Here is a 14,472-nt window from a genome sequence, read left to right on the forward strand (position 1 = left end):
TTATAGAGGATAGGTACAATATGATCCTGTCATATAGAGGGTAGGTACAACATGATCCTGTCATATAGAGGATAGGTACAACATGATCCTGTCATATAGAGGGTAGGTACAATATGATCCTGTCATATAGAGGGTAGGTACAACATGATCCTGTCATATAGAGGATAGGTACAATATGATCCTGTCATAAAGAGGGTAGACACAACATGATCCTGTCATATAGAGGATAGGTACAATATGATCCTGTCATAAAGAGTGTTGAGGATTTTCATCCAACCAGGATGCTCAGCGTTAGAAAGTAGCCCTAAAGCCCAGAGCTGGAAGGAACATGTCCTTATCTCACTGTTCTCTCTCTCTCTCTCTCTCTCTTGCTCGCTCCTTGACTAGTCCACATGGAGCAGGAGGCAGAGAGGAGGGAGCAGAGTTACCAGGGCAGGTCCAAGCCTCGTTCCGTCAAAGCCTCCATCACTGGTCTCCTAGCTCTGATCTGCAGGCTGCTGTTCTACAGACCTGTCTGGACCGAGGAGAACCAGCGACAGAAGAATGTCCGGTTCATCTACGTTCGGTTCTCCGCATGGCACTTTGCCGGGAGTGACCTCCTCTGGGCAGGGCTGGTGATGAGACTGTGCCAGGCACTGCAGGAGAGCTTCGGGAGACTTCAGGTGGGTTACCCTAGAGGTTATAGGTTAACTTCAGGTAGGTAGCCTAGAGGTTAGAGGTCAGAGCCCAGCTAGCACATTTGGTTCATTTTGGAGTTTGTGAGAACGTACGTTTTTGGTTTCCTATTGGTTTTGGAATGAAGCCATACGTTTCCCGTAAAACTGATCTTGGTTTTTTTTACGTTCTGAGAATGGAAGTGAATGTTTTGCCTGTTCTGGGAATGTACCTTCTTAGGTTGCGGGGAGGTTCTGAGAACGCTTTACTATGGTTCCCTGAACGTTTACCTGGAAGGTTTTATTAAAGTTCTGAGAACAAAAATTATAGGTTATTTGAAGATGATGAGTTAACATTCTGAGAAGGTTTCAATAAGACTTTTGATTGCACTGTTAGCTTAGTTGGGGTTAACTGTTTTGCTTAGGTATCAAACACATTTATTTTTTACTGTGGCACGGCGTCAGTGAGATTCAAACCTATGGAATTAGTCCACTGCGCCACTAGGATGGAGCTAACATGCAATGTTTATTTTATACTCATACAAAAGCTGTTCATTTTAGTCTGTTCAAACAGACACCGTTTCAAAGTAAACAACCACTCATTAAGATCAGGCGTGACCAATGTAGTGGGCTCAGCCAACACACCTGAACACACTTTAACAAGATAGAGAATAGAGTCTTGTTGATGCTGAGAACAGAATGTATATGTTTTTAAATTACATTCTTAGAACGTATTTTGAACGTTACTAGCGTTTTTTGTATGTTTAAAAAAAAAAAATCTTAATGTTATGAAAACATGACTTTAAATAGAACAATGAGGAAACCTGCAGGAAACGTTATGCTGAAGTACTGACATTCCCACAGAACGTTGTTTCTTAACGTTCTCGGAACAATTTGAGAACATTACTTTAAATAGAACAATGAGGAAACCTGCAGGAAACGTTATGCTGAAGTACTGACATTCCCACAGAACGTTGTTTCTTAACGTTCTCGGAACAATTTGAGAACATTACTTTAAATAGAACAATGAGGAAACCTGAAGGAAATGTTATTGTCATGCCCTGACCTTAGTTATAACTGTTTTCTGTATTATTTTGGTCAGGTCAGGGTGTGACTTCAGGTAGGTAGCCTAGAGGTTAGCGGTCTCCCTCATAAAATAGGTCCTTTGACCTCAACAGGACTTCCTGGATAAATAATGGTTAAATCAAATAAGAGGTGAGAGCTTTGTCAGTTCCAAACCCAGATCTGACTGGAAACATCAAGATAATGGACAATAAAGTCTTCTTGTTGTTCTTCAGCTGGGCCTGTACCGCGTGGCGCAGCACAACGAGGAGGATGAGGTGAGGAAGAAGGTGATTGAAAACACATCGTCAGAGTGGAGATCTAAGAAGTTCTGCTGTTTCCCTCTCTGGTCCCTGGTCCTGGCCTTGCTGCTGGCTGCTCTCATAGTCCTCGTCTTCCTGGTGAGGATCAGAAGGTTGTTAGAGGCTGCTTCCCAAATGGCTCCCTTTTGCCTTCAAAGTGCACTACCTTGGAGTAAAAGTAGTGCACTATGTAGGGAACAGGGTTCCAACCTGGGATAGACCCATAGTAACAAGGTCCATTCATGTTCTAGTATCCCATAATATGTTTAGCATAAATGAGGAAGAATTGTAAACAAAGGGACCAGTGAAGCAAGGTGATACAATATGACTACGAGTGAGGGAATCTTTGACAGCATGACATTTTTACCAATCAGCATTAAGATGGAAAAATAACACATTCATTGTGAATTTCAGCAAACTACTCAGTGAACACTGAATACGACGTTGTCCTGACCTCGTGTTCCTGCATCTATAGGTGAAGTATGGCTTCCAGGGGGTTCCAGAAGCACCAGAGCTGGACGGACTGGGATCAGGAAATGGAACAGGAGAAGGTCAGAGTGAAGGCCAAAGTGGGGCCGGGGTGTTGGAGGGCCTGGCGTTCGCTGTCATGGGGGTCCCTGCAGCAGCAGCTTTACGATTCATCTTCCAGATGGGAAAGAACCTGATCTTCAACCAGGACCTGAAAGTCCGTAAGGCGCTGGACAACGAGAGGGTCAGCGGCCAACTGGGGTTCATGAACGAGGTGTCGTGTCTTTGCTATCATTAAATTGAAGACTTATAGTTTTTATCAAAGATTCCTGTAATTAGGGATTACGCGATCAACTGAGTAATAACGTAACTAATTAACTATGAATTTGGGAGCACCAGGGAAAGTAGTCAGATTACAAAGTTATAATTTCCCAATATAACCTTTCAGATATTTTCATATCTGATCAATAGTCTTCTGATTAATGATTTATTTATTTTACCTCACGTTAGTCTCATTCCAAACGTCGTAAATTGTTGGTTATCTGCACGAACCCAGTCTTCACTATGAGTCATCCATACATCAATTGTCTTAAATCATTTATTTATTACTAACTAATTAATTCACAGAAATGCATAAACAAACAAACAAACTTAAAAATGGTTACATGAAATGATGGGAGAAATATGCCCTAGTGGGCTGAACCGGCATGGCGGCTTGTTAGACAAAGGGAAAATTGGCGTTCGACCAAGAAGTCACTACAGAGTTCATAATTATAACAATTGACATGCCTAATCCTTTACACGTTCATTCGGGAACAATTGCAATCAATATATATATATTTACGCTCATTGTGTGTCGTCTTGATCGCTGGAGAGAAGTTCGTTTTTGTTGGAGGGTTTGATCCGTCTTTCTGTCTTTGTTTATTGTGGATAGTTCAGAGTGACATTCGTTATAGAATGGATGTTTCGGCGGTTGTCTTTCTTCGCGTTCAATGATACCGAATTCCTAGCTGCAGACTAGTAGTCAATATCAAGGACTTGTTCTTATTCGTCTAAGAGTTTAACCACGTGGTATGGTTAAAGATTCAGCAATGGTACTTAACCTTCGTTCTCCCCCTATGGAGAAAAACATGGTCTAATGATAATTTCTCAGAGTTTAGCTTTTATTCAGATAGCAGAGAGGGGCTGTCCCAGGGTGTCTGACCCAACTGGCTCTGGGGCGGGTCCTCGGACTTAGTTCAAATCAAAAAGGGATTTGTATTTTTCTTCATTAAACAGTCCAAAATCATATTACACAATACAAACAGTATCATACTCACTCATTCATTTTATACAACAATCAGATGTAAACCTCATATCTGAGGTTATTATATAAACAGCGGTATGGTAATGTGGTCCCACAGTCTCTCATGAGTTTCCCACATGGGGACAAACGGACATGTTAATAGCTGGACTCTTCACCAATCTTCCATACTTTTGCAGGAACATGAAATCTGTTCGTACCTCAAGTTCTGTGAGGTGGAAGAAACTTCCTTTGTCCTGAAAGTTTACCCTCTCTCAAATACTGTTTGGCCATGAGGAGATTCTCAGGAATTTACGATGTCTCTCTGTGACCACAGCATGGGTTGTAGGGGGCAGGGAGAGGCAGGGAGAGGGGGATGGGGCTTGCTATACCCAAGCAGGCAACGTCATGACAGAGGTGAGGGAGGATATAATGGCACACGATTCCCTACAGAGTGCACTACTTTAGATCAATTGACCAACTTTTGACAAATGAATCAGTTCCTTAACCTGCTTTCTCCAACTTTTTTCTCTCTCTCTTTCTTTCTTTCTTTCTCTCTCTCTCTCCCTCTCTTCCTACCTCTCTCTCTCTATCTCGCTCCCTTCCTCCCACTCTCTCTTTCCCTCTCATCCTACCCCCTCTCTCTCGCTCCCTTCCTCCCACTCTCTCTCTCTCTCTCTCTCCCTTCCCACCCTCTCTCTTTATCTCGCCCCCCCCTCTCTCGCTCTCTCTCTCTCTCTGTCTCTCTCTCTGTCTCTCTCTGTCTCTCGCTCTCTCGCTCTCTCCCAGGTGAGGAAGGAGATGTGCCTGTTGTCCAGGTTCATCCAGTTCATGGAGGTGTTTGAGCAGAGGAGGATCCGAGTGGTTCTGGAGATCACTAACCTGGACCGATGTGCTCCTAAGAAGATCGTTGGTGTCCTGGATGCTATCAGTATACTGCTCTCTGATGAGGAGTCCCCCTTTATCTCTCTGCTGGCAGTCAACCCTGAGGTCCTGGTTCAACAGGTACATATTGTAATATCAGTCAACCCTGAGGTCCTGGTTCAACAGGTACATATTGTATTATCAGTCAACCCTGAGGTCCTGGTTCAACAGGTACATATTGTTACATCAGTCAATCCTGAGGTCCTGGTTCAACAGGTACATATTGTTACATCAGTCAACCCCGAGGTCCTGGTTCAACAGGTACATATTGTTACATCAGTCAACCCTGAGGTCCTGGTTCAACAGGTACATATTGTTACATCAGTCAACCCTGAGGTCCTGGTTCAACAGGTACATATTGTTACATCAGTCAACCCTGAGGTCCTGGTTCAACAGGTACATATTGTTACATCAGTCAACCCTGAGGTCCTGGTTCAACAGGTACATATTGTATTATCAGTCAACCCTGAGGTCCTGGTTCAACAGGTACATATTCTATTATCAGTCAACCCTGAGGTCCTGGTTCAACAGGTACATATTCTATTATCAGTCAACCCTGAGGTCCTGGTTCAACAGGTACATATTGTTACATCAGTCAACCCTGAGGTCCTGGTTCAACAGGTACATATTGTTACATCAGTCAACCCTGAGGTCCTGGTTCAACAGGTACATATTGTTACATCAGTCAACCCTGAGGTCCTGGTTCAACAGGTACATATTGCGTTATCAGTCAACCCGGAGGTCCTGGTTCAACAGGTACATATTGTGTTATCAGTCAACCCTGAGGTCCTGGTTCAACAGGTACATATTGTTACATCAGTCAACCCTGAGGTCCTGGTTCAACAGGTACATATTGTTACATCAGTCAACTCTGAGGTCCTGGTTCAACAGGTACATATTGTTACATCAGTCAACCCTGAGGTCCTGGTTCAACAGGTACATATTGTGTTATCAGTCAACCCTGAGGTCCTGGTTCAACAGGTACATATTGTTACATCAGTCAACCCTGAGGTCCTGGTTCAACAGGTACATATTGTTACATCAGTCAACCCTGAGGTCCTGGTTCAACAGGTAGACTAAGAGTCATCAGATTGATTTCTATACATACGAACAACAACTTACAGACAGACTCATACAAACAATGGCCAGACCCGCAGGCTCACACCCCCATCCCTGACCACACCCCATCCCAGACCACACCCCCATACCTGACCACACCCCATACCTGACCACACCCTCATCCCTGACCACACCCCCATCCCTGACCACACCCCCCATCCCTGACCACACCCCCTGTTACGTCTGTCGTTAGAATCAGACCAAGGTGCAGCGTGGTAGCCGTACATTTCGTATTTATTAAAATGAACACCAACAAAACAACAAAAGAATGAACAAACGTAACGTTCTGCAGGCTACCTAGTAACTGTGCAAAAACAAGATCCCACAAACTCAGGTGGAAAGCAGGCTGCCTAAGTATGATTCCCAATCAGAGACAACGATAGACAGCTGCCTCTGATTGGGAACCATACTCGGCCAAACACAAAGAAACAGAAAGCATAGAATGCCCACCCGAGTCACACCCTGACCTAACCAAATAGAGAAATAAAAAGGCTCTCTAAGGTCAGGGCGTGACACCCCCATCCCTAGTGCCTGCATTACTGTTTGCCACTTGGCCTTAAATTGTGCCAATTAGTTTTCTATTCACCCATACTATTTCAGTAATAAATCAATAGATGTTTTCATTGTGTTAATGATGGAGGATCATTTAATTTCCACGTTTTTTTGCATCGTTTTTTTCAAGATGAGTGATGAGAAGAGAATGGTCCAGCCCGTTGGTTATCTCACTACACCCGATATGCCAAGTCTTAAAATGCCAAGTCTTACAATACCATGTCTTTAAAATATGCAGACAGATTTCTAAAGTTTGAATCAACAACAGCGGTCACAGAATGAAGCCCTGTGGAAAACGCGTTTTAAATCCCAGGGTTGAGTTCAGTACTAAACAGAAATAAGTATATACAGTGTAGTAGTAAATTATAATAGTAAGAGGGTGTAACTCTGTGTTGTTGTTTGTGTCACACTGCTTTGCTCTATCTTGGCCAGGTCACAGTTGTAAATGAGAACTTGTTCTCAACTAGTCTACCTGGTTAAATAAAGGTGAAATAAAAAATATAAATAAATTTAAAAAAGAGCTGAAACGTTGACTATTTAAATGATTTACACTGGAAGAATGTGAATCAATATCGATATAATAAAAATGATTTACAGTGGAAAAATGTGAATAGGGCAATAATGGCTTTCATTATGAACTAACACAGTTTGTTTCTCTCCAACAGGTGAACTATGCAGACGGGTGCTTCAGTCAAGAAGACAGAGCCTACGCCTTCTTGAACCGCATCGTGACCCTGGCCTTCACCATACCGCCGCTCTGCCACGCCTCCAAGCACAAGGTGTTCTATATCAAATGGATACATTGTATCAAATAACTCTGCCTTTGCTGCCATTCATAATCTGTAATGCTTCCAAACTATGTAAAAAAACAAAACAATTCTCTCTCCCTCTCTTCCGCTCTCTATTTCTCTCCGTCTCTCTCCCAAGGTGTTCTACAATATCGTTAGCGGCCAATCAGAGATCACGGAAGAAGTCAAGGGTCATGGGTCAAAGGGGATCGAGCTGAGAGAGCTGGACCTGGGCAGCCCGACGTCAAGTGTTTTGAAGGAGGCCAATATTCCTTTGATAGACAACAACCACATCAAGGAGGCGCACGTGGCGTTTGCGCTGAGTGAGGACGAGGTGGACAAGATGATAGAATCTGCATTGGAGAGCATTCTGTCCAGTAACAGAGGGAATCTCCACCACTACATCTCTGATGACACCATGTCCATGAGACGGGTCATCAACTCCATCAGGGTGACCGTGGTGCTCATGGAGGCTCTGAAGACTGAGCTGCCCCCGCCAGAGAACATCGCTGCCTGGGTACTGTAACACCCCTCTTTATGTTGTGGAGGGAGGGAGGGAGGGAGGGAGGGAGGGAGGGAGAATGGGGGAGGGAGGGAGGGAGGGAGGGAGAATGGGGGAGCGAGGGAGTCACAAATGATACGATTAGAAAAACGTAAGTCGGTTGGGGCGTCTGATATGTTTGTTGAACTTTACTGAAAGCATTGTGGGGATAGCTACATGCATTGTGGGGATAGCTACATGCATTGTTTTTCACTAGCTCTGTAGCTCAACTACTGCCTGAGTAAAACATGGAATGGAATTCTGAGTGTCAGTCTGTAATGTAATGGAAACATGGACTGGACTAACATTAATGATCACTACATTAGAGTAAAACATGGAATGGAATTCTGAGTGTCAGTCTGTAATGTAATGGAAACATGGACTGGACTAACATTAATGATCACTACATTAGAGTAAAACGTGGAATGGAATTCTGAGTGTCAGTCTGTAATGTAATGGAAACATGGACTGGATTAACAGTAATGATCACTACATTACAGGTCGTTCTTGCCAACCATTGGCCCTGTCGTCTCAGCTGGATCCTACAGTGTCTGGAGGACGAGCAGCAGAGAGCAGAGATCGATGTCGCCGTCGTCGACGAGTCCAAGACTTTGTGGGAGGTCTGCTAACTGGCATATATTATTATAATGAAATTCTATAATTATGATGTATTATTAATACATTATTATATATATTATAATAGGTGTTCAGCGACTCGAGGATGGAGCTTCACATGATGAGGGAGGAGATCGAAGACCTGCTGGAGCAGGACGGAGATCCAGAGATGTTTGAGATGTTCCTCAAGGTGTGTGTTCCTTTTACGCTCCTTCGAGATTTGAACCAGCGACCTGTGTTTGTGTGTGTGTGTGTGTGTGTTTGTTTGTGTGTGCGCTCGCATCTCTCCAACACTCAGCACATTTCATCTTCATCTTCCAATCCTCCAGGTGCATTTCCAGTTCAGCGTGAGGGACGCGGAGAGGTTCAAGCTGACCACGGTTAACCTGGATCATTCTATCAGGAGGGAGCTGGCCCGGATCAGAGGGACCACCAGACTGAAGAATTCTGGGTGGGGGAGGAACCTGGCTCCTCTCAACATCAGGACTGTTATCAACATGACCTCTGAGGATGTCTGCAAAGCGGTAAGGGGTTGGCTGTGTACCACATGGCACCCTATTCCCTATATAGTGCACTCCTTTAGACCAGGGTCCATAGCCACCTTTAGACCTCAGATAAATACGTTGTTTTATTTTAACTTTATTTTACTAGGCAAGTCAGTATGTCAGTTAACCTATTTCCAATGATGGCCTAGGAACAGTGGGTTATAACTGCCTTGTTCAGGGGCAGAATGATAGATTTTTACCTTGTCAGCTCTGCGATTTGATCTAGCAACCTTTCGGTTACTAGTCCAACACTCTAGCCACTAGGCTACCTGCCTCCCCCCTCTAGCCCCTAGGCTACGTGCCTCCCCCTCTACCCACTAGGCTACCTGCCTCCCCCTCTAACCACTAGGCTACCTGCCTCCCCCCTCTAACCACTAGGCTACCTGCCTCCCCCTCTAACCACCAGGCTACCCTGCCTCCCCCCTCTAACCACTAGGCTACCTGCCTCCCCCTCTAACCACCAGGCTACCCTGCCTCCCCCTCTAACCACCAGTCTACCCTGTCTCCCCCTCTAACCACCAGGCTACCTGCCTCCCCCCTCTAACCACCAGGCTACCTGCCTCCCCCTCTAACCACCAGGCTACCTGCCTCCCCCTCTAACCACCAGGCTACCTGCCTCCCCCTCTAACCACCAGGCTACCTGCCTCCCCCTCTAACCACCAGGCTACCTGCCTCCCCCTCTAACCACCAGGCTACCTGCCTCCCCCTCTAACCACCAGGCTACCTGCCTCCCCCTCTAACCACCAGACTACCTGCCTCCCCCTCTAACCACCAGGCTACCTGCCTCCCCCCTCTAACCACCAGGCTACCTGCCTCCCCCTCTAACCACCAGGCTACCTGCCTCCCCCCTCTAACCACCAGGCTACCTGCCTCCCCCTCTAACCACCAGGCTACCTGCCTCCCCCCTCTAACCACCAGGCTACCTGCCTCCCCCTCTAACCACTAGGCTACCTGCCTCCCCCTCTAACCACCTGGCTACCAGCCTCCCCCTCTAACCACCAGGCTACCTGCCTCCCCCATCTAACCACCAGGCTACCTGCCTCCCCCTCTAACCACCAGGCTACCTGCCTCCCCCTCTAACCACGAGGCTACCTGCCTCCCCCTCTAACCACCAGGCTACCAGCCTCCCCCTCTAACCACCAGGCTACCTGCCTCCCCCCTCTAACCACCAGGCTACCTGCCTCCCCCTCTAACCACCAGGCTACCTGCCTCCCCCTCTAACCACCAGGCTACCTGCCTCCCCCTCTAACCACCAGGCTACCTGCCTCCCCCCTCTAACCACCAGGCTACCAGCCTCCCCCTCTAACCACCAGGCTACCTGCCTCCCCCCTCTAACCACCAGGCTACCTGCCTCCCCCTCTAACCACCAGGCTACCTGCCTCCCCCTCTAACCACGAGGCTACCTGCCTCCCCCCTCTAACCACCAGGCTACCTGCCTCCCCCTCTAACCACCAGGCTACCTGCCTCCCCCCTCTAACCACCAGGCTACCTGCCTCCCCCTCTAACCACCAGGCTACCTGCCTCCCCCCTCTAACCACCAGGCTACCTGCCTCCCCCTCTAACCACTAGGCTACCTGCCTCCCCCTCTAACCACCTGGCTACCAGCCTCCCCCTCTAACCACCAGGCTACCTGCCTCCCCCATCTAACCACCAGGCTACCTGCCCCCCCCTCTAACCACCAGGCTACCTGCCTCCCCCTCTAACCACGAGGCTACCTGCCTCCCCCTCTAACCACCAGGCTACCAGCCTCCCCCTCTAACCACCAGGCTACCTGCCTCCCCCCTCTAACCACCAGGCTACCTGCCTCCCCCTCTAACCACCAGGCTACCTGCCTCCCCCTCTAACCACCAGGCTACCTGCCTCCCCCTCTAACCACCAGGCTACCTGCCTCCCCCCTCTAACCACCAGGCTACCAGCCTCCCCCTCTAACCACCAGGCTACCTGCCTCCCCCCTCTAACCACCAGGCTACCTGCCTCCCCCTCTAACCACCAGGCTACCTGCCTCCCCCTCTAACCACGAGGCTACCTGCCTCCCCCTCTAACCACCAGGCTACCAGCCTCCCCCTCTAACCACCAGGCTACCTGCCTCCCCCTCTAACCACCAGGCTACCTGCCTCCCCCTCTAACCACCAGGCTACCTGCCTCCCCCTCTAACCACCAGGCTACCTGCCTCCCCCTCTAACCACCAGGCTACCTGCCTCCCCCCTCTAACCACCAGGCTACCTGCCTCCCCCCTCTAACCACCAGGCTACCTGCCTCCCCCTCTAACCACCAGGCTACCTGCCTCCCCCTCTAACCACCAGGGTACCTGCCTCCCCCTCTAACCACCAGGGTACCTGCCTCCCCCTCTAACCACCAGGCTACCTGCCTCCCCCTCTAACCACCAGGCTACCTGCCTCCCCCTCTAACCACCAGGCTACCTGCCTCCCCCTCTAACCACCAGGCTACCTGCCTCCCCCTCTAACCACCAGGCTACCTGCCTCCTCCTCTAACCACCAGGCTACCTGCCTCCCCCTCTAACCACCAGGCTACCTGCCTCCCCCTCTAACCACCAGGCTACCTGCCTCCCCCTCTAACCACCAGGCTACCTGCCTCCCCCTCTAACCACCAGGCTACCTGCCTCCCCCTCTAACCACCAGGCTACCTGCCTCCCCCTCTAACCACCAGGCTACCTGCCTCCCCCTCTAACCACCAGGCTACCTGCCTCCCCAAACATGTTTTTGATCTTCTTTCTATGTTCTGCATCTTTCCAAATTCCCCAAAAGCTGGCGAGGTTGAACCTCCCTGAGAAGTACGCAGACATCGTCCGTAGCAATGACCTCACCGGCCAGGCGCTGGTCTTCGGGGATCCCGACGACCTCAAACAGCTGCTCCAGATGACCTTCGGGGAGTGGACGACCTTCAGACTCCACTTCCTGGGTATCGGTGGGAGGCCCCAAGGTGGAGCCAAGGCCACGTCCCTAAACCTAAACCCCAAACAACTGACCAATCAGCAGTCTAAACAACCTCAGTTCGGTCCCCACGGCCACGGGTCAACATTAAATCTGTCTTTTTCTTGATGCCGTGGTGAGATAGAGATGCATGAAAACGGATGTAATCTGATACATATACAGACGGATGATCTGTGAGAATGGTCTGTGTATTGATGTGTAGTACCCATGAGAACCTACCTACCTATTGTGTAATAACAGTGAACTGCATTCCTCTACCAGCTCCTGTTGTATCTATAGAGCTTTCAGTTGCTCAAACCAGACACTAGGTGGCGCTGCTACTGGATACATGTCAAAGGGACTTTCTTACTGTCAACCAACAAAATGAAATAACACACACAAAAAATAAAACTATTAAAAAGTATAACAAAAAGGGTCTCTAGTTGAATACTACTCATATTACAGAGTAGTAAAGCTTCGTATGACACCAAGTTTAACTTTGTAGCACCTACAGATGAAATATGGTCTCAGAGGAGGCCTGGGTAAGGCCGAAATGTCATAAATATACAGACTTCTTTCAATCAATATGCTTTTAGATACAAATGTCAATAATATGTCAACAATCCATCAGTGGAGGCTGCTGAGAGGAGGACGGCTCATAATAATGGCTGGAACGGAGCAAATGGAACGGCATCAAACACCATGGAAACCATGTGTTTGATGTATTTGATACCATTCCACTGATTCCGCTCCAGTCATTACCACCAGCCTGTCCTCCCCAATTAAGGTGCCACCAACCTCCTGTGAAATCCATCCCCCATTAAATTTTGTGAAAATCCCCAAAGTCACGGTCTTTCATTTTTGTCCTGGTTTCATTGGTAAGAAGAATGCCCCTCTCCCCACAGGTGTGATTACTACCTCCTGAGGGTTTAGAGCTTGAGGTAGTCACCTCATACAAGTACTTGGGAGTATGGCTGGACGGTACACTGTCCTTCTCTCAGCACATATCAAAGCTGCAGGCTACGGTTAAATCTAGACTTGGTTTCCTGTATCGTAATCGCTCCTCTTTCACCCCAGCTGCCAAACTAACCCTGATTCAGATGACCATCCTACCCATGCTAGATTATGGAGACGTCATTTATAGATCAGCAGGTGAGGGTGCTTTCGAGCGGCTAGATGTTCTTTACCATTCAGGCCATCAGATTTGCCACCAATGCTCCTCATAGGACACATCACTGTACTCTATACTCCTCTGTAAACTGGTCATCTCTGTATACCTGTCGCAAGACCCACTGGTTGATGCTTATTCATAAAACCCTCTTAGGACTCACTCCCCCCCATCTGAGATATCTACTGCAGCCCTCATCCTCCACATACAACACCCGTTCTGCCAGTCATATTCTGTTAAAGGTCCCCAAAGCACAGATCCCTGGGTCGCTCCTCTTATCAGTTCGCTGCAGCCAGCGACTGGAACGAGCTGCAACAAACACTCAAACTGGCCAGTTTTATCTCCATCTCTTCATTCAAAGACTCAATCATGGACACTCTTACTGACAGTTGTGGCTGCTTTGTGTGATGTATTGTTGTCTCTACCTTCTTTCCCTTTGTGCTGTTGTTTGTGCCCAATTATGTTTGTACCATGTTTTGTGCTGCTACCATGTTGTGTTGCTACCATGCTGTGTTGTCATGTGATGCTGCCATGCTATGTTGTTGTCTCAGGTCTCTCTTTATGTAGTGTTGTGTCTCTCTTGTCGTGATGTGTGTTTTGTTCTATATTTATATTGAATTTATTTTTAATCACAGCCCCCGTCCCTGCAAGAGGCCTTTTACCTTTTGGTAGGCCGTTATTGTAAATAAGAATTTGTTCTTAACTGACTTGCCTTGTTAAATAAAGGAACAATTAAATAAATAAATACATGTGGAATCAGTCCAAGGCATTATGAACTTTACCCTGGTTTCATGTGGAATCACTCCAAGGAATTATGAACTTTACCCTGGTTTCATGTGGAATCACTCCAAGGCCTTATGAACTTTACCCTGGTTTCATGTGGAATCACTCCAAGGCATTATGAACTTTACCCTGGTTTCATGTGGAATCACTCCAAGGCCATTATGAACTTTACCCTGGTTTCAGGTGGAATCACTCCAAGGCTTTATGAACTTTACCCTGGTTTCATGTGGAATCACTCCAAGGCCTTATGAACTTTACCCTGGTTTCATGTGGAATCACTCCAAGGAATTATGAACTGTACCCTGGTTTCAGGTGGAATCACTCCAAGGCATTATGAACTTTACCCTGGTTTCATGTGGAATCAGTCCAAGGCCTTATGAACTTTACCCTGGTTTCAGGTGGAATCACTCCAAGGCTTTATGAACTTTACCCTGGTTTCATGTGGAATCACTCCAAGGCATTATGAACTTTACCCTGGTTTCATGTGGAATCACTCCAAGGCCTTATGAACTTTACCCTGGTTTCATGTGGAATCACTCCAAGGCTTTATGAACTTTACCCTGGTTTCAGGTGGAATCACTCCAAGGAATTATGAACTTTACCCTGGTTTCAGGTGGAATCAGTCCAAGGAATTATGAACTTTACCCTGGTTTCATGTGGAATCAGTCCAAGGAATTATGAACTTTACCCTGGTTTCATGTGGAATCACTCCAAGGCATTATGAACTTTACCCTGGTTTC

The 14,472-nt window shown here is 47.3% G+C and overlaps 1 protein-coding gene across 1 annotated transcript; it reads left to right on the plus strand.

The window, feature by feature from the left end:
• Positions 1–392: 392 nt before the first annotated feature.
• LOC120039213 (NTPase KAP family P-loop domain-containing protein 1-like) lies at positions 393–11,910 on the plus strand. The gene is made up of 10 exons (XM_038984704.1): positions 393–662; positions 1,952–2,116; positions 2,493–2,729; positions 4,557–4,772; positions 7,028–7,141; positions 7,290–7,667; positions 8,240–8,311; positions 8,395–8,496; positions 8,636–8,830; positions 11,617–11,910. The coding sequence occupies exons 1-10, from the start codon at positions 393–395 to the stop codon at positions 11,908–11,910; spliced, it is 2,043 nt and encodes a 680-aa protein (XP_038840632.1).
• The last annotated feature ends 2,562 nt before the right edge of the window (positions 11,911–14,472 follow it).

This window comes from Salvelinus namaycush, unplaced genomic scaffold, assembly GCF_016432855.1.
Source record: "Salvelinus namaycush isolate Seneca unplaced genomic scaffold, SaNama_1.0 Scaffold26, whole genome shotgun sequence".
In the NCBI taxonomy this organism is placed as follows: Eukaryota; Metazoa; Chordata; class Actinopteri; order Salmoniformes; family Salmonidae; genus Salvelinus; species Salvelinus namaycush.